We start from the raw sequence: 24,487 nt of genomic DNA on the forward strand, positions 1-24,487 counted from the left end.
ACCGTACATGAAACAACACATATACAATAGTGCATAATAACGTAACTCTGCACATGAATAAAACAACACCTATATATGTGTATCAATACACCAAGAGAATACTGCAAACTGCAAGTATGAACAATCTCTCTCTCTCTCACACACACACACACATACACACACGCACAAGACAAAAACACCCTACACACACATGCACACACACGCTCGCAATACACGCATGCACACACACAAACATCCGCCCAGATATACTACATGATGGCATCAGAAGAGGGCAAAGTGGGGTCGGGTAGGAGGAGGAAGAATGCAGACAATTAGCTATGCTTCATCACTAGTGGAGTGTTGGCTTACAAGTAACGTGTCCGCCAAGGAAGCGAGAGAATCTGAGCGCACAGGTTCGAATCCCACCGGCCGTCGCCAGTATTTCTCCCCCTCCACTAGACCTTGAGTGGTGGTCTGGACGCTTGTCATTTGGATGAGACAATAAACCGAGGTCCCATGTGCAGCATGCATTTAGCGCACGTAAAATAATCCATGGTAACAAAAGGGTTGTTCCTGGCAAAACTCCGTACAAAAATCCACTTTGATAGGAAAACAAATAATATCGCAAGCAGAAAAAAAAAAAAAAAAGAGTGGCGCTGGCAGTGTAGCGACGCACTGTTCCTGGGGGAGAGCAGCCCAAATTTCAAACAGAGAAATCTGTTGTGACAAAAAGAATACAAATACAAAATACAAACACCCAAACCAAGGTGTCTGGAGGCACCTCCCTGAGCGCTCACCTCCTTGGACCTGAAGGTCTGTGGGGCGGACAGGTTCATGCCGTCATTGTTGCCCAGGTGGTTGTAGCTGACGATGGAGGTGGGCTTCAGCCCCGCCCCCACCAGGAAATCCACCAGCACAGACTTCAGCTTCGTCTGCCCAGACTTGAAGTCGTCTCCCGCAATGAACACCTGCACAAAGGTATCACCGCCATGACAGACTTTTGTAATTTCAACACCAACAGAAAGAAGAAGAAGAAGTAGAGGAGGAAAAAGAAAGATATGTCAGTATTAATGATGATGGTGATTTATTCTGGACTTGAAGTTGCCTCCCACAAGGAACACCTGTGCAAAGGTATCACCACCATGATGGACTACAGTAATAACAACCTCAACAACAACAATAAAAAGAGGAAGAAGTAGAGGAGGAAGAAGAATGATGTCAATATTATCATCATAACTGTGATAAAGATGATGGTGATCTATTCCGGATTTGAAGTTATCTCCTGCGATGAACACCTGCACAAAGGTATCACCATCGTGATGGACTATAGTAATAACAACGATAAAGATAAGAAGAAGAATTAGAGGAAGAAGAAAGATATGTCAATATTATCATCATAACTATGATAATTATGATGCTGATTTATTCCAGATTTGAAGTCGTCTCCCGCGATGAACAACTGCACAAATGTATCGCAGCCAATGATGGACTCTAGTAATAACAACAATAAAGATAAAAAGAAGTAGAAGAATGATATGTCAATACCATCATCATAACTATGATAATGATGTGGTGATTTACTCTGGATCTGAAGTCGTCTCCCACGATAAACACCTGTGCAAAGGTATCACCATCATGATGGACTATAGTAATAACAACAACAATAAAGATAAGAAGAATTAGAGGAGGAAGAAGAAAGATATGTCAATGTTATCATCATAACTATGATAATGATGATGGTGATTGATTCCGGACTTGAAGTTGTCTCCTGTGATGAACACCTGTGCAAAGGTATCGCCACCATAATGGACTATAGTAATAACAGCATCAACAACAACAATAATAATGATAATAATAAATAAATAACAATAACAATAATATCAGTGATAATGATAATAATAGTAATAATAATAATAACAATCATATGTCAATATCATTATCTTAGCTATGATTAAGCTATGATTACGGTAACAATAATATATTATCATCATCATTGTAACGCTGACAGTGATAATGGTGATTTCAATGTTTTGAAGTTGTCTCCCAGCATGAACACCTGTGCAACAGTCGTGCTATCACAACAGACAACAATAAAATGTATGATAGCCAGCTGTGTCCGACAATGACCACCAAAACAGCAGAGGAGTCAACTGCTGCCAACGCTCGGCTCATACCTCAGACTGACTGAAGCTTGCAGTCTGGCTAACAGCAAAGTGAGAGCTGTATGAGCAGTGGTTTCTCCACTGCAGTGGGAATTCATTCACAGCTTAGTCTTTTGTGAAGGACGATGACTCTCAAACTAGGAGGACAAGATTGCACTGGCTCTTTGTGCTGCAGCCTTTGAGGCTAGTTGGCTTATGGGGACCATCGCAATGCTGACTGTCCGAAAGCCCTTTTGGCAGGGTGAGTGGAGATGTAACTTGGGTAAGATACTCTCCACTGCATCAAATTCTAGCCCAGATTGTCAGGGCAGCAGATGCCTCCTCCTCTACTGTTCTGATGGTCATGACTGGGTATGAATGACTATCACACAACATTACTATCATCATGCCAACTGTATAAATGCTAATGGTGATAAATTCAGGACTTGAAGTCGCCTCAGGGGATCAACATGTGTACAACAGCCACGACTTTTCAGCCGGATGTTTACACAGTTACACAGCACAAAAATGGCTGGATTACTGGTGGGTACCTCTATATGCTTCTCAAGTAAACTGATAAAGACCTATATCTTTATAGCATAAATACTCCAAACATTGTGGGATCTCTCTTATACCTGTATGCCCTTATTGACCTGAAAAATCTCATGCACTCCAAAAGCATCAAAGAAAAAAACACCAACAAATATTTTGTATGTAAGTATAAAGTTGCTGTACGAGTACAGTAATTCTCTGACTATAAAGTGATAACTTTTCTCTTCAATCTTCATCCATGCACCCCTCACACCTGACATTTTTGCTGCCCATCTTCATGTGGTGTCACTCCGGTGGTGTCACTCAGGTGGTGTCAGTGTAGCGTTAGATAGGTCCCCTACCCTCCAGTTCCCTGGGAATTTTTCTCCATCAATCATACCAACTGAGGTGGGTGTCGGCTTTAAATAAACTTGAATGTAACAGTAATCACAACAAAATTTACACCAACTGCTGAATGCTATTTCACAGTTCCACAGCACAGGAAAAACCCCACAAAAGACCAGCTCATTGCAGAGTGTCCCCAGCATTGACCACCTATCAGCAGGTGCCTGAAGGATTGCCACCTTGCTGAGGCTGGGGTTGCTTTCGTGCATCAGGGACCCCAAGAGCTATGCCACCAGGAGCTTATGCTTCTGGTAGGGCCACCCAAACCAGACATGTCGAAGGGTAGAGGCTGGACAAAGCGCAGTCCACTGATCCTCCAGGCTGGGGGGTGGGCACAGGGTAAACAACCCCGTCCCCTAAAAAAACAGCTTTGTTAGCATTACGAAAACAACACCAGAAGAAACCTCTTTGATGCTGCTCTACATGCCAGAGGGCATAATGGACAAGGAAGATTAAAAACTGCACAGTGTAACTACTGTAGTGTCTTCATTTATTGTTTTGTGTGTGAGTACTTGCGATCGTATACAATCCAAGAGATGTAATCCTCATGCCTTTGTTTACTTATGTTTAATACAAGTATATCTGGTTTGTAGTTACTGTGGTATAACATCAACAATCTTCATTAAATCAAGCCTTGTAACTATCCACAGAGTTTGTGCTAACTTGTTATCACATGATAATTAGTGAACAAATGCCACATAGAGCATAAGAACTCATGCAAACATCACAGCATCACACCCACCTTGTGTTTTTCAGCCAGCTCGATGCAGCCGGGAACGAAGGTGTTCTGCGGTGAACCGTTGATGTAGGTCACACCTTCCAGAATGCTGGCCACAGCGAACAGCGTGGAGGGCGACACCTCTGCCTCATCCCTCTTGATGCTGTTCAGCAGGTTCTGTGCCGTGTCGTTCAGCCCCTTACGGACCTCGCAGAATCGCTCCGTGTTGGCCGTCCACAGCACTATCACCTGTAGGGAACAGAAAGACAGCAGTGATTACATCTCATCACTATCCACAGCACTATCACCTGTAGGGAACAGAAAGCAGTGACTACATATCATCACTGTCCACAGCACTATCACCTGTAGGGAACAGAAAGCAGTGACTACATCTCATCACTATCCACAGCACTATCACCTGTAGGGAACAGAAAGCAGTGACTACATCTCATCACTATCCACAGCACTATCACCTGTAGGGAACAGAAAGCAGTGACTACATCTCATCACTATCCACAGCACTATCACCTGTAGGGAACAGAAAGCAGTGACTACATGTCATCACTGTCCACAGCACTATCACCTTCAGGGAACAGAAAGCAGTGACTACATCTCATCACTATCCACAGCACTATCACCTGTAGGGAACAGAAAGACAGCAGTGACTACATATCATCACTGTCCACAGCACTATCACCTGTAGGGAACAGAAAGCAGTGACTACATCTCATCACTATCCACAGCACTATTATCTGTAGGGAACAGAAAGACAGCAGTGACTACATATCATCACTGTCCACAGCACTATCACCTTCAGGGAACAGAAAGCAGTGACTACATATCATCACTATCCACAGCACTATTATCTGTAGGGAACAGAAAGACAGCAGTGACTACATATCATCACTGTCCACAGCACTATCACCTGTAGGGAACAGAAAGCAGTGACATCATCTCATCCTATGACAGTCAGTCATGTCTGACTACAACCGCCAGAACAGCAGAGGAGGCAACTGCTGTCCCAGCTGTCTGGGGGCTAGAATCTGATTATACCGGAGACTGTCTTGCCCAAGTTACATCCCCACTTTCTCAGGCCAAAGGGCTTTAGGAAAGTCAGTGTTGGGACTGTTTCCCAAAGGCTAATTAGCCCCTAAGGCTGCAGCACAAGAAGCCAGCGCTGTCTTGCCTCCTAGTTTTATAGTCACAAAAGACTAAACTGTTAATGATTTCCCATTGCAGTGGAGAAACAACTGATCATACAGCTCTCATTTTGCTGTTGGCCCAACTGTAAGCTCATGTCAACTTCATTCAGAAGCCGAGCATCAGGCCCGACGCCTCATCACATCACATCACATCACGACTTTTACCGCATGGAGACACATTCAGTGAACAATTCTGTGTGGCTCACTACACAGTTATGGAAAAAGAGGGAGGAGAGAAAGAGAAACGTTCCTTATTAAATCCTGTGGGGATCACTTAATGTGCAGCCCTACTGATGCCCTAAATCCCTCAGTTCATTTGTACTCACAGGCAAATCAGAAACACACATCGCACAATTATCCTGCGATCTATGTCAGTGTTATGGAAACAAACACTTGTGTTTTTGTGCTGTATAGAAACATAAACACACCCAGCCTGTACCCACTCATGAAACTGAAGTACGGCTGCCTAAAAGGTGGGGTAAAAACAACTATGAGCTCACTGACATGTACCTATCCATTCATTTCAGCACACACAAATGGGTGTGAAGTGTGGTGTGGGGGTAGACGTAGTGGAAGGGGGCTGACAGAGAAAGAAAAAAAAAACCAGCAGTGGAGCTTGCGTGTGAAGAAGTCATGAAAGTCATATTACCAATAAAAGGAATTATAATTAGAAAACTTAATGATTATCATATTCAACCAAAAACAACAACAACAAAAACCCACCAGTGACTGAATCAGAAAACTATGACTAAATCATTAAAGTAAACAGACATTAAAATTTTAAAAAACTGCAGTCACTTCATGAAACAAAATGCCCATTATCATCATTTACATAGAGCAACACCTGTCTTATCCACACCAGACGACTGCTTGAAGTCAGGACATATTGCCATTGTAATAACATCTAACTTACCCATATTAAATGACTGCTTTATATCAGGACATATAATCATCATCATTAACACAAAGTAACATCTACTCTGTCCACACCAGATGACTGCTTGAAGTCAGGACATATCACCATTAACACAGAGCAACATCTACCTTGTCCACACCAGATGACTGTTTGAAGTCAGGACATATCATCATTAACGCAAGTCAGGACATATCACCAATAACACAGAGCAACACCTACCTTGTCCACACCAGATGACTGTTTGAAGTCAGGACATATCATTAACGCAAGTCAGGACATATCACCAATAACACAGAGCAACACCTACTTTGTCCACACCAGGCGACTTTCAAGTCAGGACACATCATTAACACAAGTTAGGACATATCATCATTAACACAAAGCAACATCTACTCTGTCCACACCAGACAACTGTTTAAGTCAGGACATATCACCATTAACACAGAGCAACACCTACCTTGTCCACACCAGATGACTGTTTGAAGTCAGGACATATCATTAACGCAAGTCAGGACATATCACCAATAACACAGAGCAACACCTACTTTGTCCACACCAGGCGACTTTCAAGTCAGGACACATCATAAACACAAGTTAGGACATATCATCATTAACACAAAGCAACATCTACTCTGTCCACACCAGACAACTGTTTAAGTCAGGACATATCACCATTAACACAGAGCAACACCTACCTTGTCCACACCAGATGACTGTTTAAGTCAGGACATATCACCATTAACACAGAGCAACACCTACCTTGTCCACACCAGATGACTGTTTAAGTCAGGACATATCACCATTAACACAGAGCAACACCTACTCTGTCCACACCAGGCGACTGTTTCAAGTCAGGACATATCATTAACGCAAGTCAGGACATATCATCATTAACACAGGCAAACATCTACCTTGTCCACACCAGATGACTGCTTGAAGTCCCGGATGTCCCGGCGCAGTTTCTCCACCAGTTCCTGCTTGGTTCCCTGCAGAACGTTGTCGGCCCGCTGCTTCTGATTGGCCGCAATGAAATTAGGGATGTAGACAGATGGGCGGGGCTTCATGCCTGCCATCAAGGGCCGCAACCGCTGCTGCAAGGTGTAGTCCAGGACTCGGGCCCGCTCCATGGCATCAGCAATGCTCATGGCCGAGATGTCCCAGCCTGAAATTTCAGAACACTGGTGTCTGATTAACTCTTTCACTGCCATGGGCGACTTTAGTCGACTTTCAGGGGTCATGTTAACAGGACCGTTTTTCACACTGTAACAAAGCTTCACACCTGCAGCCAGTTTCCTGCCAACAGAACAATGATTAACCTTAACCACTGCTCCCTGAACCAGTTTGAAGTGAGCAATTCCATTGTGTTCTTTTGACATGAACCAAAGCCTGTGACTGAAAGCACTGTATCAAAAACTTGGCGGTAAAAGAGTTAAACTTAAAGTTACCTTATCATACAGACTACAAGGCATTTTAAATCAAAAGACCTGTCATCCATATAATCATATATGATTCTGATAACAAATAAGGCGCAGCACATCATAAGGCACACATCAAATTGAGAAATAATTACTTATCACTGTTGCTGCTGCGGTCATGTTTGCACCTTCAGCCGAAGTTGGTGATGAAACCTCTGACATCATCATCAGAATTCTCTTCACATGTTGCAATCTCTGTTCCCTTATCTCCCCTCTCCATCCTTCCATCTTAAATCCATCCTGACCCAGATCCCCTGGGTATGTTGTTCGTTTGTGTGTGGGTTTGTTGTGAGATGAGGACATTGCTTCACATTTTAGGATCATTGATATCAACATTCATCTTGAACATACAAGCTTCTCCCTCTCTCCCTCTCTGTCTCTCTCTCTCTTTTTCTCTCACATGTCACAATACCAGTCACCATTTTTTTCATTTTGAACACGTCCTCTTGGGATTGCATTATTTTGCTCAGCAAAAATCAGTTGTACCACTTAAACGTAATAAAAAGTAGTAACTGCTCTTCAAAAAACTCATTTCATCGAGGCTCAGCGATCCAGGGGGTTAATATCATATTAACAGTAACGTCCTTTAACATCAGCTTTTTTGCCAGTGTTCACAGATATGACGATCACCACCACACACTCACCACCACCACCACCACCACCACACTCACCATCAAACACCACAGACTCACCATCAACCACCACCACACACACACCACACACTCACCATCAAACACCACCACACACACACCACCAAACACCACCACAACACACACTCCACCACACACACCAAACACCACCACCACACTCACACCATCAAACACCACCACCACACAAAAACCATCAAACACCACCACACAAAAACTATCAAACACCACCACACACACACCAGCAATCACCACCACACACAATCAAACACCACCACACACTCACCACCACCATCACCACCACACACACCCCCACCACCACACACTCACCATCAAACACCACCACACACACACCACCACCATCACCACCACACACACCACCACCACCACACACTCACCATCAAACACCACCACACACACACCACCACCACCACCACCACACACACCACCACACACTCACCATCAAACACCACCACACACACACCACCACCATCACCACCACACACACCACCACCACCACACACTCACCATCAAACACCACCACACACACACCACCACCATCACCACCACACACACCACCACCACCACACACTCACCATCAAACACCACCACCACACACACCACCACCACCACACACTCACCATCACCACCACACACACACACCACCACCACCACACACACACCACCACCACCACACACTCACCATCAAACACCACCACCACACACACCACCACCACCACACACTCACCATCACCACCACACACACACACCACCACCACCACACACACACCACCACCACCACACACTCACCATCAAACACCACCACCACACACACCACCACCACCACACACTCACCATCACCACCACACACACACACCACCACCACCACACACTCACCATCACCACCACACACACACACCATCACCACCACACACACACCACCACCACACACTCACCATCACCACCACACACACACACCACCACCACCACACACTCACCATCACCACCACACACACACACCATCACCACCACACACACACCACCACCACCACCACCACCCCACACACACCATCAAACACCACCACACACACACCACCACCACCACCACCACACACACCACCACACACTCACCATCAAACACCACATCATTCGCATGCACCATGGGCAGCATGTCGCGGAGGGGTACGAACACCTCCCCACGGGGTCCTGTGCCCAGCGACACGGTGGCTGAGTGGGTGATGGACCCGTAGTAGTCTGCCTGCCTCCATCCCTCCTTGGTCGGCCACGACAGGCCGTGCCTGTTGGCCAGACTGGCCGCCGTCACCGTCGTTCCATTGTTGCCTCCCCACCCCACCAGCATCACCCCCAGTTTGGGCACCTGTGGAAGAGCAGGTAATGATGACCTGGTGATGGTTTGTGTGTGAGCCTTCTCTGGTGCTGACACCTGTCTGACACTACACTGACGCCGGACACTATACTGACGCAACTTACACTTCACTGACGCTTGACACTATACTGACACCTATCTAACACTACACTGACATCCGACATTGCACTGACACATATCTTGACACAAATTTTTCGTGATAAAATCAATAGAATTAAAAATATGAATTATGCATTACACATTACATCAGTGTTAAATATACACACCAAAATTCACCCAGCAATCTTCACACACACATTTATAAAACACAATGTATACATGCAAATTGTGTAAAGGCAAGGCATTTTTTTTTCTTTCTTTTTTTAATAGTCTTTTCATCTCAGTGACACCAACATACCTTTCGCTCTGTCCGAAACGTAAACTGGGTTGTGGTAGGCGTGGCCACATAGCCCCCATCCTTGCCAACTTCCACTTGAGTGGTTTCATAGTTGTATTGTGCCTCAATGACATCTGCCATGTAGTTCACTTTATCACTGTTCACTCGCACCTTGGCCATGACGTCTGATTGGTGTCTGAAACAAACACGAAGTGAACGTCATCTTTCCGTTTTGCATTGGAAACAGACGCAAAAAGAACATCATCTGTCTGTGTTGTGTTGAAAACAAACAAAAAATGAACATCATCTTTCTGTTTTGCATAGGAAACAAACACAAAATGAACGTAATCTCATGTCTGTTTTGTATCGTAGAGAAACCCACAATGAATGCTTTGTTTTGTATGACCAAGAAACAAACACAAAATGAATGCTATCTTTCTGTTCTGTATCAGAAACAACCACAAAATGAAGACTATCTTTCTGTTCTGTATCAGAAACAAACACAAAAGGAACACAACCTTTCTGTGTTATATCAGAAACACAAACAAAATTTAAAGAAATACATGTACTTCGGTTAGTTTTAAATTCTCTATCAGAAACACACACAAAAAGAACACCCTCTGTTTTGTGCTGGAAACAAACACCAAACGAAAGTACGAACTAAATGCAAACTTGCCACCAATAACGTGACAACGCCCAGACTTCCACGCAACCAGCCCCCGCACGTGCTCAGTCCGAGAGGGGGGTTGGGGGGGCAGGGGGGGGGGCTGATGGGGGAGTGGGGAGGGATGGTGGTGGTTAGTAATCTGCTGAAGAAGTTCCTTCCCCTTTTTGGATAACAGGCGTTATTTAAACGGTCAGGCTTCTTCTACTTATCTATATATTATTACAATCACTATTATTAAATCACCTATTATTAGTATCATTATTGTTATTGTTACTGTTAGTTGTTGTTGTTTTTTTTGTTGTTCAAACCAGATGCAGATGTGGTGTAGTGTAGGCATACAGGAATCAGTCCGCAAATTTTACAACTTGAAACTGACCACAAAAACACTCCGGGGTTCACTTGACTGGAACAAATACTAATTTCACCTTCCATCCTCTACTAATCTCAAAACGTGTCTGAACGATGTAACAAAAAATGCTGGAATTGACAAAATCCATGTATGCTGACATTAGACCAGCAGACACCACCACCACCACCCACCCCCACCTGTCGCGACTGAAGAAGAAGAAAAAAAGAAAGAAAGAAAAAAAGGGAACTGCATTGGGATCAATGCACTGAGAAGGGCAGTTGTGCATGTTTGATCATGGCTTAGTACACGAGTCAATGAGTTACCGAGTTTAACAAACACGACAATAACTTGCTCACCTGAGCAAGACTTGTACGCATTCTTTTACATAATAAAACAGAAAACACAAAGTCAATAATATGCATAAAATCAAAAGCGAGAATTTTAGCTTTATTCAGCTTTGTAAAGTAAACAGTATTTAGCAGACTTGCCAGTTCCTTCGTGTATATATGCGACAAGTCGAGAAGATGAAAACCGCATGTTAAAGAACCCGACAAACGACTACGATCATCTCGCAGTTCCGTCTGTGCAACAGATGCAGGAAACAGGATTACCCTTGGATGAACCAAAAGCCAGATAACAGAACCGTCATCGAAGTGGTATGTTGGTCGTGAGATTGGGACGTAGGAAGAGACAGAAAGCATCTCAGGATATCCAAGCTGGTTTTCAACAGACTGACAGTATCAGTGCAGTCTGTGCAGCGCCAGAACACCTACTAAAATTCATTATGTCAGTTGACTACAACATGGCAACCACACGATTCTTTATCTAAATACAAGCTGTCCTAAGCTATTAAATGAATGTTCGAACTTTAATTAAGCTCACACTGATATTATAATCCCCGTCAAAAATGATCCAATCATAACTGAAGATCGTCTGAGGAAAAAAAAAGTGGCACATCCATAATTTGGCCGTTACGTGCCCTTTTCAATTTGGCGAGTATGCGGCAAAACTTCCAGTGCTGATACTTTTACTAACATTAATGATGATAATAACAAGCTTGGGCTCGTTATCTACTCAATTGTAACCATCATATTTACACGTTGCATTTCACTTCGTCAAATCGGACTGCTTGTGACCAAAATATTTTTACATGTGCGTGTAAGTATGTATGTATATAATTATATATATATATATATAAAATCACTCTTCATCCTTCCAAACTCAACTGGCTTATTCGTATTCATGCAACCCTTGCCGTCTCGTGCATATGACGTCAGTGCAACTCACCCCCACCACCCTCTGACATAAACTGGCAAAGAGTGTCCGCGTTGGCAGACAAAAGGTCATGGCCTCTGAGCCAGTTAACCTTGAAACACATGCGTTCACTGCCTGCAGTAAGGGGGGCGTTTCCAAAGGCAATCCGTCATTTGTTTTGCGGATGCGAGAGTTTGGACTGCACTAAGCCACTCTACACGACAGCGGTCAGAACCGTATTTAACATGCTCCACCCTCACCCTCTCCATCCACACAGAAGAAATGGCGCGTCTGGTCACTCGTGTAAGTATTTGTTTCAACACACGACTTGACAGTGGTGTGTTAGAAATCATCACGGGCATAGATCAGTGACTGCTTACTAAACTGAACCAGGTAATATCGGACGTGCTTTGTATCCATATACAATCCATCTGATCTGCTTATAAGTAACGTTTGTATCATTAACAAAGTTATTTACAAATAAGTAAACACATATAATAAATAAACAAATTAATCCATAAACACAAACGTGATGGCTTACAAAATGTGCTAACATCAGTCATTGCTTGTTGTATTTGTGACAAAGAACTGACATAGCTCTGTGGGAGTTTCGCCAGTAGCCTACCACTGAACGCTCGGTCGGTCGCTTTGTCATGTCGACACAGTTGAACATGATCACGTACTTAATTCATACTTATAAGCCTCAAGCATGCAACCAGGACCTTTCTTTGGAACGCACAGTGTTGTTTTCTACCGACGCGCCAGAGCCGAAAATACTCGCACATCGACGGTACTGACGTTTTGGACACACTGAGAGAGAAGGAGATCCCTGCATTGACAATGATCAATGGAATCGTGTTCGCAGAAAAGAACTGAGTCTCACATCACACTGAGTTCCTAATTATCAAGGTTCCCCCAGTGTCGCACAGCATCAGGTTATGACCGGTGGCAAGCACACGTCACACACTGTCGTCAGTCGTGGCACAATAGTCGCATACTGATGCCGGAACAGATTGTGCTTCTTAAACAAATCTTTTAGCAAGAAAAACAAAGAAACAACAACTAATTTTACTAACCAGTAGATAACTAATACTGTAAACAAAACCATAACAATAATAATAAACACCGAAGATATTCTATAATAGTTCGGTGACTAAAGTTAACCAGAAACTACCCTGGTTATCCAATGTGAGTTTAACAACCAAACCTGAGGCCGCGTCGCTGTCACACACACACACACACGTCGCGTTTATTCACCGGGATTTGGTCAAAATTGACGCGCGTTGCTGTCGCTGCGAGAGGTAATCTCGAAAGCTGAAGAGAATGAAGAATAGCTGTCGCTGCGCCCGCTCGTCTTTTATATGTACGGTGTACGGACGGAATATTGCAGGGGAAACGAAGCTTCTAGAACTTTCACCGGCACTGTGTCGCGATGAGCCATGTCGGCATTTTGGAAAGTTCGGTTTTTGACTCAAAATTTCCGAATGTGAAGATCGAGATCCGTCGACGGACAGAGAGACGTGCGCGTGCGACGAACCAAGAATGGGTCGCGCGTGAACTGCACGCGCTGTTCGCAGGGTCACGACTGGAAAGTTTCCCTGTCACACGAAAGCAGTCCAACGGAAAACTCCTGTACACGTCACTCTCAATCAGCGAATGAAAGGTGAGAGAGAGAGAGAGAGAGTTGTTGTTTCCGTCTAGAAGCGAATGGAAAATGCTAGAAATGGAAAAAGAGTGCGCGCGCGCGCGCGTGTGTGTGTGTGTGATGATGATGATGATGATGATGTGCCTAGCTTGGTATGTAAGGGTGTCAAAACATGTATTCTGTTTTCATTACGCAACCACAACCACCCTCCACACCCCCTCCCACTCACGTCCCAACACGCATCAGCAACAACGTGCGCGCGTTCTCTCTCTCTCTCACACACACACACACAAACACACACACACATACAAGCACACACACACCAATGCACGGTGTGAACGAAACTTCTGTCAGTGCACTGATGTCAGTTTTTGTCAGCGCCATCAACAAATCACTTCAGTCGTGGGATGGAGAGTGGAGGAGATGGTGTGGAGAGCGGTTTGCAATGGAAGTACGAAGAGGGGTTAGGGAAGAGGGCGGATGGACGATGCCACTTAATCACGTTTTGTTATTGGAAGGTGGCAGAATGATTTAGGTCGATGCTTTGCTGCCAAATTCAGTGTATGTGAGGGTCTAGGTACGATTCCTCGCTCTCACCCTTTCTCCCAAAACCCTGAGCGTCTAGTCGTTCGGATGAGACGAAAAACCGAGGTCCCGTGTGCAGCACGTAGGCTACTCGGCGCGTTGAAAAAGAACCCATGGCAACAAAAGGGTCGTCCTCTGACGAAAAGAAATCCTCTTTGATGCGCACAGAGAGAGAGAGAGAGAGAGAGAGAGAGAGAGAGGTGACTCAGGCAGATAGACAATGTCAAGCGGGAGGAGAAGAGGGAGGATAGAGGACGGGGAAAGAGTGAAAACGAACAAGGAAAATGAGGAGAGGGGGAAACAAGGACTTTTACCCCCCACACCCATCCCCTGCACCTCCCCTCTGTGTCTGGCCGGCGAACGGCTATTGGAATTTTCCACCTCCACACACGGTCAGATGCGCACGGTGAGATGGGCGTGGCTGGCTGCAGACGCCGGCAAGAGATGTTGTGGAGCCTGTACAGGCATCGGCGGGCGGGGGGAGGAAGCTGTGGGGTTGGGGGAGGGGGGGGGGGGAAGGGGAGGAGGAGCCTGAACTGTGGAAGTAGTAGGAGCCAGGGGGTTGCCCTCAGTACTGTTCCATTTACCATGTGTGTGACGCAGCACGCGAAAACCTGGCGAAAGACGCAGCCAGCTATTTTTAGCCATGCATATAAAGCACATCGTCAGGGTAAAAATCCCGACAATCGATATATTCTTCTTCTTCTTCTTCTTATAGATAAAATAAAATATTTTAAAAAAAATTATGCACTCCTTCACCCTATTTCAGTCGCAAGCTGAAAGCGGGGGAATTCCGGCCTGCGAAGTAATAATATGAAAATAAGCAGTGAAAAAGCATTGGTGTACAGTGTTGTACTAGCAAAGCTCAGTCTGTTTATTCCTAAGACATACATTTATAAAATAAACATTTGCACCCCGACACTTATCTTCCTGGAACAAGCCGGAGGCAAACAAGCAACCAGTATAAACCAAGCGATAAAATTATCGCGAAACCGTGACCCGAGATTGCGTCCTATTTTCAGCCCAAGTTGTCTCCGTTTTTGCTGGTGCTTTCGAATACCTTTTTGGAAGGAGGGTGTGTGGACAGGATGGGGAGGGGGGTGGGGGACCTGTTACCAGACCTATCTGTTCCAAGAGCGTTCTCAGCTGCGGCTTGTAAGTTTTATCACCGTGATAATGCATTCACACACACACACAGAGAGAGAGAGAGAGAGAGAGAGAGAAAGAAAAGGTGGGTAGCGTTTTGAAGACCGGCAATAGCAACATGCTTATTTTTATGCATCCTGCATTATGTTTGGACTAATATGTGTACATGTAACAAAACTGTGTAACTTAAATGATGCCGTTCCAGATTTTTTTTTTAAGGGAGGGAGGGGGGGGGTAGGGAGGTAGTTATAGAGCTGAACTTTGTCAACAACGACGCAAGCAAATATCAGTTAAGGCTCAAACTCAAGGTAGTCAAATATCTAAGACAAAATGAATTTAAACAAAGTGAAATAAAATAAACTCAGTGCTTGCCCAGATGACCGCACTGGGACCGTTTAACTCACTCAGTACGGCCAGTCCTCTCTTCTCCTTTACAGACCCCTCGGATGTCCAGTGGGTGTCTCAATGACCCAACCTTTAGCTTCCGTCGTCAGAATTGTGGTATTCTTTGTCAACATTCACCTCCTCAGTATACAAACCTTCCGCTTGCAATATTTTGTAATTGTAATTGTAATTGGGATGAAACGCTGTTAACGTCGTCCCTTTCGCCGTTCGTATGAATAGAGTTAAAAGTTGCGTTGGTAATGTCTCACAGTGTGTGTTTGTGTGTGTGTGTGTATGAGACAGAGAGAGAGTGTGTGTGGGGGGGAGAGAGATCGAGAGAGAGAGAGAGAGAGAGTGTGTGTGTGTGTGTGTGTGTGTGTGTGTGTGTGTGTGTGTGTGTGTGTGTGTGCACTGATACAGTTTTTACATAGACAGCCGGGAAATATTTACCGAGAACGAAAACCACAGGTTACTCAAGTAATGATGAACATTAAAACTCTTTGTGAAGAAGTATCATTCGAATTGAAGAAATCTTTGAAGATTAAAGAAACAAAAATCAGGGGGGAAAAACCCACAAAAACCGAAATGAAACAACAAAGGAAACAAAAAGAAAGAAACAGAAAGCATTGTTTTTCAGGGTTTTGTTTCGGTCTCAGTTGTTCCGGAGACATCGGGTGTTTTCGGGAAGTCCCGGGTGGATTCGGGAAAAACAATAACACACACAGAACTTGTCAACGGCTTCCAATGGGTGTCGGAAACGTGATCAACGCGTTCCACTGCCGGAGGACTCACCACAGTTGTCCGCTTGTGCGTTCATGGTTCAAAAGAAAAGCAGTGCGTTACCAAGCTGCAATCTTCACCGTTCTAAGCTCTTCGTGGCAACAACCATCTTGGAAACTGGAACGTGAGTTTTCAAATCTCACGATGTAAATTTCGAGAGTTTCGGTTTCTCCCGAGACAGATTTGCCTCAGAGTTGTTGTTGTTGTATGTGTGTTTATAATTGTTTGTGTATTTGCTTGTTGTTGTTTTTTTATGTTGATCTATACGGACATTCATGTTCGTGCTTCCACAATTATGCCAATTTTCAGCGGCGGAGCTTAACATTTGTACAATGATGGTGTGTACGTGCCCGTGCAATTTTATGCGGAAATGTTTCACAACCTCAGTCAGCTGCAATGGCTGGAAATCCGGTTCCGTGGCAAAATGTTTATTGTGTTGATTCAAACTGATAGTGGCTGCGCACAACAACAACAAAATTGTCATTGGAATTTGGGACTTAGTTTGTACAGGAAAGATCAGCCAACATATTCGCTCTCTCTGCTTCCCCCTTTTTAAATATGATGTAACGATCAGGCTGCAGGCTCAGTCTGTTCAATGAAGGTGAGCAGAAATTTATGAAAACGAGCACTATTACAGTTACATGATGTTCAAGCAAAACGTCGAGTTTGAGAATTAGTAATAAAGAATAAAGTAACTTAGAACTATCAATGATAAATTACCAGTACCAAAAGGAAGAGTTCAGGGATCAGAATGAAAAAGATTGTGCGAGAAATGTTTTTGCTGTTGAGACTCTGGGGATGAATTTCATTATTTGTTTGTCATAATTTTCATGGAAGCATGAAATATTATCTCATTATTACACCCAAACACAAATTCTCTTTATTGCTTAGCTCTTCTAAGAGAATTCTGTTAATGTTACTCAAGCTACTTCAGTTTATAAAAATCATAATACCAACTGTTCTTCATTTTGAAGTAGCGTACTTTCATACCATGAGAGAGAGAGAGAGAGAGAGAGAGAGAACATGTTTGTGTGTAAAAGAGATAAACAAATGCTAACTTATTTAGTCTGGTGTACAACAGTGTATGTTTATCAGTATTTTCCCATCAAAAAATTATATTGCAACAAGTCTAGTATGATTTGCATCTATGTATGATTCATATACGTCTTGTGTATACAATATATATACTGTGATCATGGCACTTCCTGTGTTTTTGTATGAGTATGTGTGCACTTATGTGTGAGTTACAGTATGCCATCTTATTTAGTTTAATATTTTATCTATATGTTATCCTTGCGTTCATTTTAGCCTTGTTACCCCAAGTTTTTTGTTTTGTCATTTTGTTTTGTTTCTTTAATAAAGACTAGTTTGACTTTGGAACAATCAGCCAATGTGTCTGTGCTGTGGCCTTAAATATTGAACGCTTGATCAGCATTTTCAGTGTGAATATATTTATCAATGAAGTACCACTTAGGCGGTGAAGAAGTTCATACATTTTTCTGCGAGCTCCTTCATTTGAAACTGTCATTTCCTTCTTCTTTGATTCTAACTCAAAAGTAAAAACTAACAAACTCTCTCTTGCTTTTGCAATGTGGTTTTCTGCCGTTATATTTCCTGGAGTGAATGAAGCTGCTGTGTCCTAAAACCTTCATAAACTGACAAATATTTTAGAATGCATTCCATCAACAATTATACATTAAATGAGCACTCAATTTATCAGAAACAATCTGATATTATACCTAGGACAGGAAATTACATTGATTGTAGTGACTTGTTGGGGTTTTTTTTTTTTTTTTTTTTTTTGGTTTTTTGTTTTTTCTCTCTCTTTTTTCCTTTTTGTTGTTGTTTTTTGTATTTTTTTCTCTTCTTTTGTTTTTTAACCAAAGCACACCTTGAGTTTGATATGTCTCACCAGAAGATTGAAAACATACAAGTATTATATCTAAACCAAGATTTTGTGAATATGTGTTAGGTTTTTTGGTTGTAGTTTTTTGTGTTGTTGTTGTTTACATCAGGACATATGAAAAATATGTGTTACTGATGATACGTAAAGTTAACATAAGTCTTTAAGAAGAGCACCATGGACTTAGCAAATGAAATAGTTTTTTTGTTGTTGTTTTTTCTATTTCTTTAATCACATTAGAATTAAATTTCCACACAGGTTTGACATGGGAACCATGGTATCAACTGCAGAACAAAATTGTCAAGCAAGGAAATGCACTTAATCTATAAAACACAGACAGACAGACATGCATGCATGCAAGCACACACACATGCATGTGCACCCCCCCCCCCTCTCTCTCTCTCTCTCTCTCTCTCTGTGGTCTCTCTCTCTGTGTGCCTCTTGTTAGAACTTCAAGTATCAAGAACTTAAATCATCAAAACCTAGGAAATCTGTGAATTTCCTTGTTTTCAAGAACACAGTGGGGATTGGAATTAATCAACGCTACCTTGACACAGTCAGAACAGCAGCAATTGAAAGTAAGCAGAGAGTTGGCCAGTTTGTATTTTGGGAGTCTGGTCATTCAAAATGACAATCTAAACAGTCCTAGCTGGTGTTCAAGCAAACAAACTCTGCAGACACTTGGAAAACTAGCAAAGATGATGAACTGAAACTCGCAAAGATGATGAACTGGGCTGAAATCTCTTCAGTTTCGACTATTTTGTATTTGTATTTCTTTCTGTCACAACAGATTTCTCTTTGTGAAATTCAGGCTGCTCTCCCCAGGGAGAGCACGTTGCTACACTACAGCACCACCCTTTTTTGTGTGTGTGTGTTTTTTCCTGCGTGCAGTTTTATTTGTTTTTCCTATCCAAGTGGATTTTTCTACAGAATTTTGCCAGGAACAACCCTTCTGTTGCTGTTGGTTCTTTTACGTGCGCTAAGTGCATGCTGCACATCAGACCTCGGTTTATCGTCTCATCCGAATGACTAGCGTCCAGACCACCACTCAAGGTCTAGTGGAGGGGGAGAAAATATCAGCGGCTGAGCCGTGATTCAAACCAGCGCGCTCAGAGTCTCTCGCTTCCTAGGCGGACACGTTATCTCTAGGCCATCACTTCACATAGATCATGCTTCTGCTAAACAAACAAATAAAACCACAACTACAAAACCAGAACCACATGACATTATAACAAGCGTTGGGGGAGGGGCCAGGGGGGAAAGGTGGGGGCCAGATCTGAATTCGGCCATAAAAAAAAAAAAATGCAGATAAACATAATTATGTTTTACTGTCAGTGTCATTTGGACTGTCATGATTTCAGACCAAAGAACAAACAAATAAAGAAGAACTTTTAAGAAATAGTGCCGTCACTGCACTGACACAGACAGAACTAATCACTGACAATGATAACTATCACTATAGACAGCAGTTTGTTGGTTACATAAAACTATTTGGATATCAACTTGAGTAAACCTAAAGAAAATTTATGATTACCGGCTTCAGAAAAGAAAGACCAGACTTTCAGAGGAACATGATCAAGGGAGAAGATGTTGAAAAAGTTGGGTTTTTTCTCTCATAAGTCATTTTTTATCAACTTATTTACCTTGGAGTTTGCTTTGATAGCAGCTTGGAAAATAACACTTTTATTTTTCAACAAATACATCTTTTTTTTTTAACATATATTTAATTCTGATATGAGCAGCATGACTTTTGGCTTGACCTGTTGGGGAGTGTTCTCAGCTGCGGCTTTTAAGTTCTATCACCGTGAAAATGCACACACACACACTCAGAGGAGGAAATGTGTCTAAACTGAACAAGACAAAAATAAACAGAACAAAAACACAAAGAAAGCCAGTCTGGGTAGGTTGCAGTAGAAAGACACTGAGACAACAGGCAGTGAATAGATGAGTAACAAATTTACTGTAATCCTGACAAATGACTTGCATGGACTCGATTAATATAAGGTTAAAGGTCCTAAGGCCTTCTACAGCCATTTCGGCAGTGCATTTATATTCATCGTGTCCAGCGCCCAGTAAACTGAAAGCAGGGTCCAATCCTCTCTTTCTGCTGTTTTAACATTCCCGGACCAAAGTTAAGTACCTGGGTGGAATGAGGAAATTTGGAGTAAAGAGCCTTTCCCAAGAACACAACACCATGCTGAAACAGGGCCTCGAACCCTGATCACTGATGAACACTGGATCAAAAGTTCAACGCAAATTATTCTGCCACAGTTCAATCTTACATCAACCACTTCAACCCAAAGTGGAGTCCAGGTGGACTGGCAGGAGCAGCAGCAGATTCAATGTCCTTTGTGCCAGAACTCAGCAATACAGACTGCAGTGTGTGCCCACTGCAATTCTGACCCAAAATAAATTGTGGGAGACATCAAATAAGTAATGATTTGTAAATGTGTATGGCTGCTAGAAGCTTGCTGTTTTTGTTGACAAACTCTCAGTCCTTTTGTCACAATTTCTTCACTGAACCATGTCCTGTCTATCTTTTGGATCTACTTTCTGTCTCTTCACTGTCGGACAACTCCATTCTTCAAATGACAAGCGCACACTGTCTATTCCATAGATTCATAGAAAAACTTATGGTGAACGTTCCTTTTCTTTTGTAGCACCTAAACAGAGGAATTCACTACCCTCACACCTCCATTACACCCCAACACCCGTATTCAAGAGAGCACTCAAAACATATCTTTTCAAACTGTACTTTTCTTACTGAAACTTTTCTATCTGCATATGTTTGCTGTGGTCTTATTGCTGGATGTGCTCTTAGTGTTGATTTGTATGCATTTGTAATGATTTTGGTGTATGTTTTGTGGTGCTGGTTCCTTGGTGTTTATTTTTTACGATGGTGAATGAGATGCTTTGTTTTGCTGTGAATTGCACCTGTGTGATCTGAGACTGTGATGGCACCTATGTTGATTGACATGTTGTTATTTCACTTAGTCTTAACTATGTATATAATATTTTATTGTAAAGCAAGGTGAGCCCCATCTGAGATGGCGGCACTGCACTATATAAGTTTACATTTTATTATTATTATTATTATTGATTTTCTATGATTGCTGCCTGATCTGTGCATGTGATATATGTTTCTGAGAGTGACTGATGATTGTATCATGTTTGAATTACTATTGAGCAGATACTACTTGTGTTTTAGTAGCAATGCGTGTCACATGAAAAAAAAATATGTCCAGGTTTTATATGTACAAAAAAACAGTGGTTGCAGGAGATAAGATATTTATTGCATACAATATTGTTGTTATTATTATTATTATTTATTTATTTATTTATTTATTTAAATATTATTAGCATTTTTGCCTAATCTTGAAAGTGAGTCCTAGGCGTTTACAATTTGAAAAAACAAAAAAACAAAGCATAAATATCAAAAAGAAAAAATTGAACACAAGATACAAAACACACGCACACACACACACACAAAACACAAGGACTCACGCATGCGCACACTGGGACAGTACACAATCATAAATAGTACACAATCAAAAATACAACCTGCAAATTCTGAAACTCTCAAACTCATTCACTCACAGTCATTTTAGTTCATACTGGAAAGGGATAAGCTGTTGAGAATTATTCTGGAGGGGAAAAGGTGGGTCTTCAGATTGGATTTAAAAGACTGCAACAAAGATGAGTGACCAAGAGACTGGGGAAGTTGATTCCAAAGAATGGGGGCTTGGTATGAAAAACTGCGTTGACGATATTTTTGGTTCGAATAGGGGGTATCCTAAGCAGGCAAGTGTCAGAAGAAGAGCAGAGTTGGCATGAGGATATGTAAGGATGAATGAAATTGGAAAGATACTGTGGACCAGTTGCCTCAATGGACTTGAAACAAAGAGAGACAACTTTGTAAATAATTCTTTTTTGTTCTGGGAGTCAGTAAAAAGCATGAAGGAGAGGAGAGATGGTAGGATTAACATAAATGAAAATTTGTTTCTAACGGCAACAGGCCAGAATAAATGAATTATTAAATGAAATTGCCAACTATTACAGTATTAGTATCAGTATTATTATCATTGTGCACAGAAAACTGACATTAACAAGTAGCATTAAATTATCTATCAGTGACCAGAATACCATGACAGAAACAAAGAATGACAATGTTTGCTTCTTTACTTGTTTGTTTTTCCCTTACATAACCAGCATGGAATAGCTGAGGAGTCTGATGTGGTTGATACATGCTTGCACTATTTTCATGTCTCCACTATCCACCAAACACTGATTGACAAGGATTACAGGTTGATCTTTTTCATACATATATATGCATACACACGTTGGTGGCTCAGACATTAGCTGGTCTACACATCTGTTGACCTGGGTGTGGGAGATTGGACAAAGTCTCCACTCTTCACAAAGAGCACCAAAATTGTGAATCAAACTGATGACACTCAGGCATGAATCAAGCACTGTCCTGCATCCATATATGATAGAATAAATATTATGTATGCAGACTCATGATGCATTTAGCATCCAGGTACTGAGGTTATAATATAAATGTGCAATCCTCATCAAATTATTACTAATCAATTTTTATCCATCCATGTACCTGTACCAAACTGTATGAGGAAAAACAGGGCAAAACGTGTTACATGTGCAATGAATGACCTACAGATTTTTAGTCTGTAGTTAATGGATGAACATTTGGCTAGATGAATTAAATATTTTTAATTGAATCCAACTTAAGGTGGGAGTGTCTGTGGTGGGGATGTGGGGGCTCAAAATGTTGTCATGTCTCTATTCCTGCGTTATCAGGGATTACTTAACTCCCCTACCTCCAAAACCCTCCTCCCCCACCGCAGTTACGAGAACGATCATGTAGACGTACATCTTAAGCCGATTAAGTTGACATTGTTCAGCGACTGCCACACACGAGCCTACTACAGATGCACTGCATGCTGTCTGATCAGGGAGCCAATTCATTAACCACAAGCAGACAGCACACACACACAAACACTCGTCACACGCATTGCCACAATCCTACACTCACACAAGGAATCGACTGCTCTTTTTTTTTGTTTTTGTTGGTGTTTATCCGTTTTATTGATTGATTTATTTCTCTGTATTACCGATAAATCGCTGTAAATCTTGAGCCCAGTAAACTAAAAGTGGGATCGTTTCTAATTTTCCAAACCACAGGCAGCACATGCTCAACCACTTGGCCGGCGAGGTCGTCTGTACTTGGGCAATCTGTTGCCGGCGAATGTGGACAAACTGAGTATGCGGAACGAAAAACCGGCTGCCCCCCGGCAGGCACAGTGTCGAAAGAACGGCTCATAGAATAAGTATTTCTTCTATATACATACAGACAAGTACATATTCTGTGGCATCTATGGTACATACCTTTCGGAGCAGGCCACAGAAAACACAGAAAGAAGACAGACGACAGTGTTGTTTCGGGAGGAAGGAGATGAATGTAGCAATCACGTGTTAGCTCAGTTTTCGCTGAAAAGATGAAAATGCCGGCTGATTCACCTTGACACGTTGCAGTGCTGATGGAATCCAGCAAGAAATGGAAACAGTGTAAGAAGATTTCTAACTGTTTATCCTTAAGCTTTTCTTTTTTTATAAGTGACTATTTGACGTTTCGTGGTGCCACGCGTACCAAACAAAATTAATCATTCAGCACGTGTGTCGCACGTCGAAACAACCAATCACAACCTCTGATACAATTGCAGAGAATAGCCACAGGATGGTTCGACGCCTATTTTTAGATCAGTGAGTTCGACCGTAGGCACCTGAAAAAAAATATTTCCCTTCTCGCAAGCACGTAAAATCAATTATGATGGTGTTTTTTTGGGTGTTTTTTTTTTTTTTTTTTTTGGGGGGGGGGGGGGGGGGTTGGGGGGGGGGGTTGTAAAAGATGACTCTTCATACTATTACAATGGGCTCTAAGCGCGGCCTCCATGAAATAACACATACAATAGCACATCA

The 24,487-nt window shown here is 42.5% G+C and overlaps 1 protein-coding gene across 4 annotated transcripts in view; it reads right to left on the reverse strand.

The window, feature by feature from the left end:
* The window catches only part of LOC143301516 (uncharacterized), a 33,624-nt gene extending 9,431 nt beyond the window's left edge, over positions 1-24,193 (reverse strand). The window contains exons 1-6 of one of the 4 annotated variants that reach the window (XM_076615863.1): positions 23,897-24,193; positions 9,799-9,973; positions 9,146-9,392; positions 6,804-7,054; positions 3,799-4,023; positions 777-947 (exon numbers count right to left, since the gene is read on the reverse strand). In XM_076615863.1, coding sequence (XP_076471978.1) covers positions 777-947; positions 3,799-4,023; positions 6,804-7,054; positions 9,146-9,392; positions 9,799-9,957 — 1,053 coding nt within the window. In that variant the 5' untranslated portion in view covers positions 9,958-9,973; positions 23,897-24,193. Of the gene's footprint in view, positions 1-776; positions 948-3,798; positions 4,024-6,803; positions 7,055-9,145; positions 9,393-9,798; positions 9,974-12,307; positions 12,329-13,254; positions 13,617-23,896 lie in introns of those variants that run through there. The other 3 variants (XM_076615865.1, XM_076615864.1, XM_076615866.1) reach the window with 3 other exon arrangements.
* Positions 24,194-24,487: the final 294 nt, after the last annotated feature.

Source organism: Babylonia areolata, chromosome 27 (genome assembly GCF_041734735.1).
Source record: "Babylonia areolata isolate BAREFJ2019XMU chromosome 27, ASM4173473v1, whole genome shotgun sequence".
In the NCBI taxonomy this organism is placed as follows: Eukaryota; Metazoa; Mollusca; class Gastropoda; order Neogastropoda; family Buccinidae; genus Babylonia; species Babylonia areolata.